The 1,465-nt window shown below is 39.2% G+C and overlaps 1 protein-coding gene across 1 annotated transcript in view; it reads right to left on the bottom strand.

Annotated features, from left to right (window-relative positions):
- LOC106872652 (transient receptor potential cation channel subfamily M member 2) overlaps positions 1-1,465 on the bottom strand; it is a 77,483-nt gene that overhangs the window by 5,052 nt on the left and 70,966 nt on the right. The window contains exon 27 of the mRNA XM_052974138.1: positions 1,027-1,159. Coding sequence (XP_052830098.1) covers positions 1,027-1,159 — 133 coding nt within the window. The remainder of the gene's footprint in view (positions 1-1,026; positions 1,160-1,465) is intronic.

Here is a 1,465-nt window from a genome sequence, read left to right as displayed (position 1 = left end):
TACGAGGGGGAAAAAAGAGATACATAGTAGTAACAGAGGAAGAACGAGAGGGGTAAAGCGAGATACGTAGTAGTAAAGAGGAAGAACGAGAGGGGGAAAAAATGATAGAGGAAGAGAAAGAGAAAGAGATAGAGTAGCGTCGGAAAATATAAAGTCACGATAACTACTTACAAATTGGTGACGCTGCGTCCAGTCATGTAAAAACAAATAGTAAATGAGTATATGCATATATACGTACAGGTATGTGCATACCGACATCCACCTGTATGTATAGGTGCATATCTGGGTACAGGACATTGCAAATATACGACGGGCTTCTTTCAGTTTCCGTCTACCAAATCCGCTCACACAGCTTTGGTCGGCCCAAGGCTATAGTAGAAGACACTTGCCCAAGGTGCCACGCAGAGGGACTGAACCCAGAACCATGTGGTTGGTAAGCAAGCTACTTACCACACAGCCATTCCTGCGCCTATACTTATCTACTTAATTTTAAAATTTTTTAGAATGCTTAGAAAAATCTCTAAATATCCATAACAGTATGTTGGAATGGTTCATTTTTGACCAGATTTTGATAGTGAGACAATTTCGTGCAGATCCCTTTAATATGAGACTCTTTATCATGTCACATTGATTTTTCTTATCCATGTCATACCAAACAAATGAGAATTATGACCACAAATATTGTTGTCCAGCAAACACATTTGAAATTTTGGAAATTTTAATATCAATGTAAATAAGCACTGTGGGGGATTTTTATGGTGTTCTGGAGAAATTCTGAGGAATTGTCAGTTAATATTTTCAGGGGAAAAAAAGTTATTTTGGGCAGTGTCACATGCATCACGACACATTTTGGATCCTCTTCAAGAGAATGGAGACAGAGCACCAAACTACATTTATTACAGTAATTATATTTTCCTTTCATCAAAATTTGAAGTGATGTCAATTCAGTCATCCTTACACCACAAATATAAAAGTGCTTTTCTTTTAGGTTTTGAGTACCACTTCCGTTACAACTGGAATACGTACCGATTTGAAGATGAAATTACTTTCTCATACATGCTATTACTATCATATTTCTCTTTCTTTGATAAATAAGAGTCTGCCATCTCATCTTCCCAGTGAATCAGGCGTTTCTCATCATTTCTGTCAAATTTTTCTCCTATGGAAGAAAGATATAGAGAAAAATATACACAAGTGTTGTTATGGTCAACATCATCATCATCATCATCATCGTTTAACGTCCACTTTCCATGCTAGCATGGGTTGGACGATTTGACTGAGGACTGGTGAAACCGGATGGCAACACCAGGCTCCAATCTAATTTGGCAGAGTTTCTACAGCTGGATGCCCTTCCTAACGCCAACCACTCAGAGAGTGTAGTGGGTGCTTTTACGTGTCACCCACATGAAGGCCAGTCAGGCGGTACTGGCAATGGCCACGCTCGAAATGGTGTCTTTCATGTGCC

Source organism: Octopus bimaculoides, chromosome 17 (assembly GCF_001194135.2).
Source record: "Octopus bimaculoides isolate UCB-OBI-ISO-001 chromosome 17, ASM119413v2, whole genome shotgun sequence".
NCBI classification, from domain to species: Eukaryota; Metazoa; Mollusca; class Cephalopoda; order Octopoda; family Octopodidae; genus Octopus; species Octopus bimaculoides.
The sequence above is the reverse complement of the archived record's forward strand: the minus strand, read 5'-3'. Positions and strand labels throughout refer to the sequence as shown.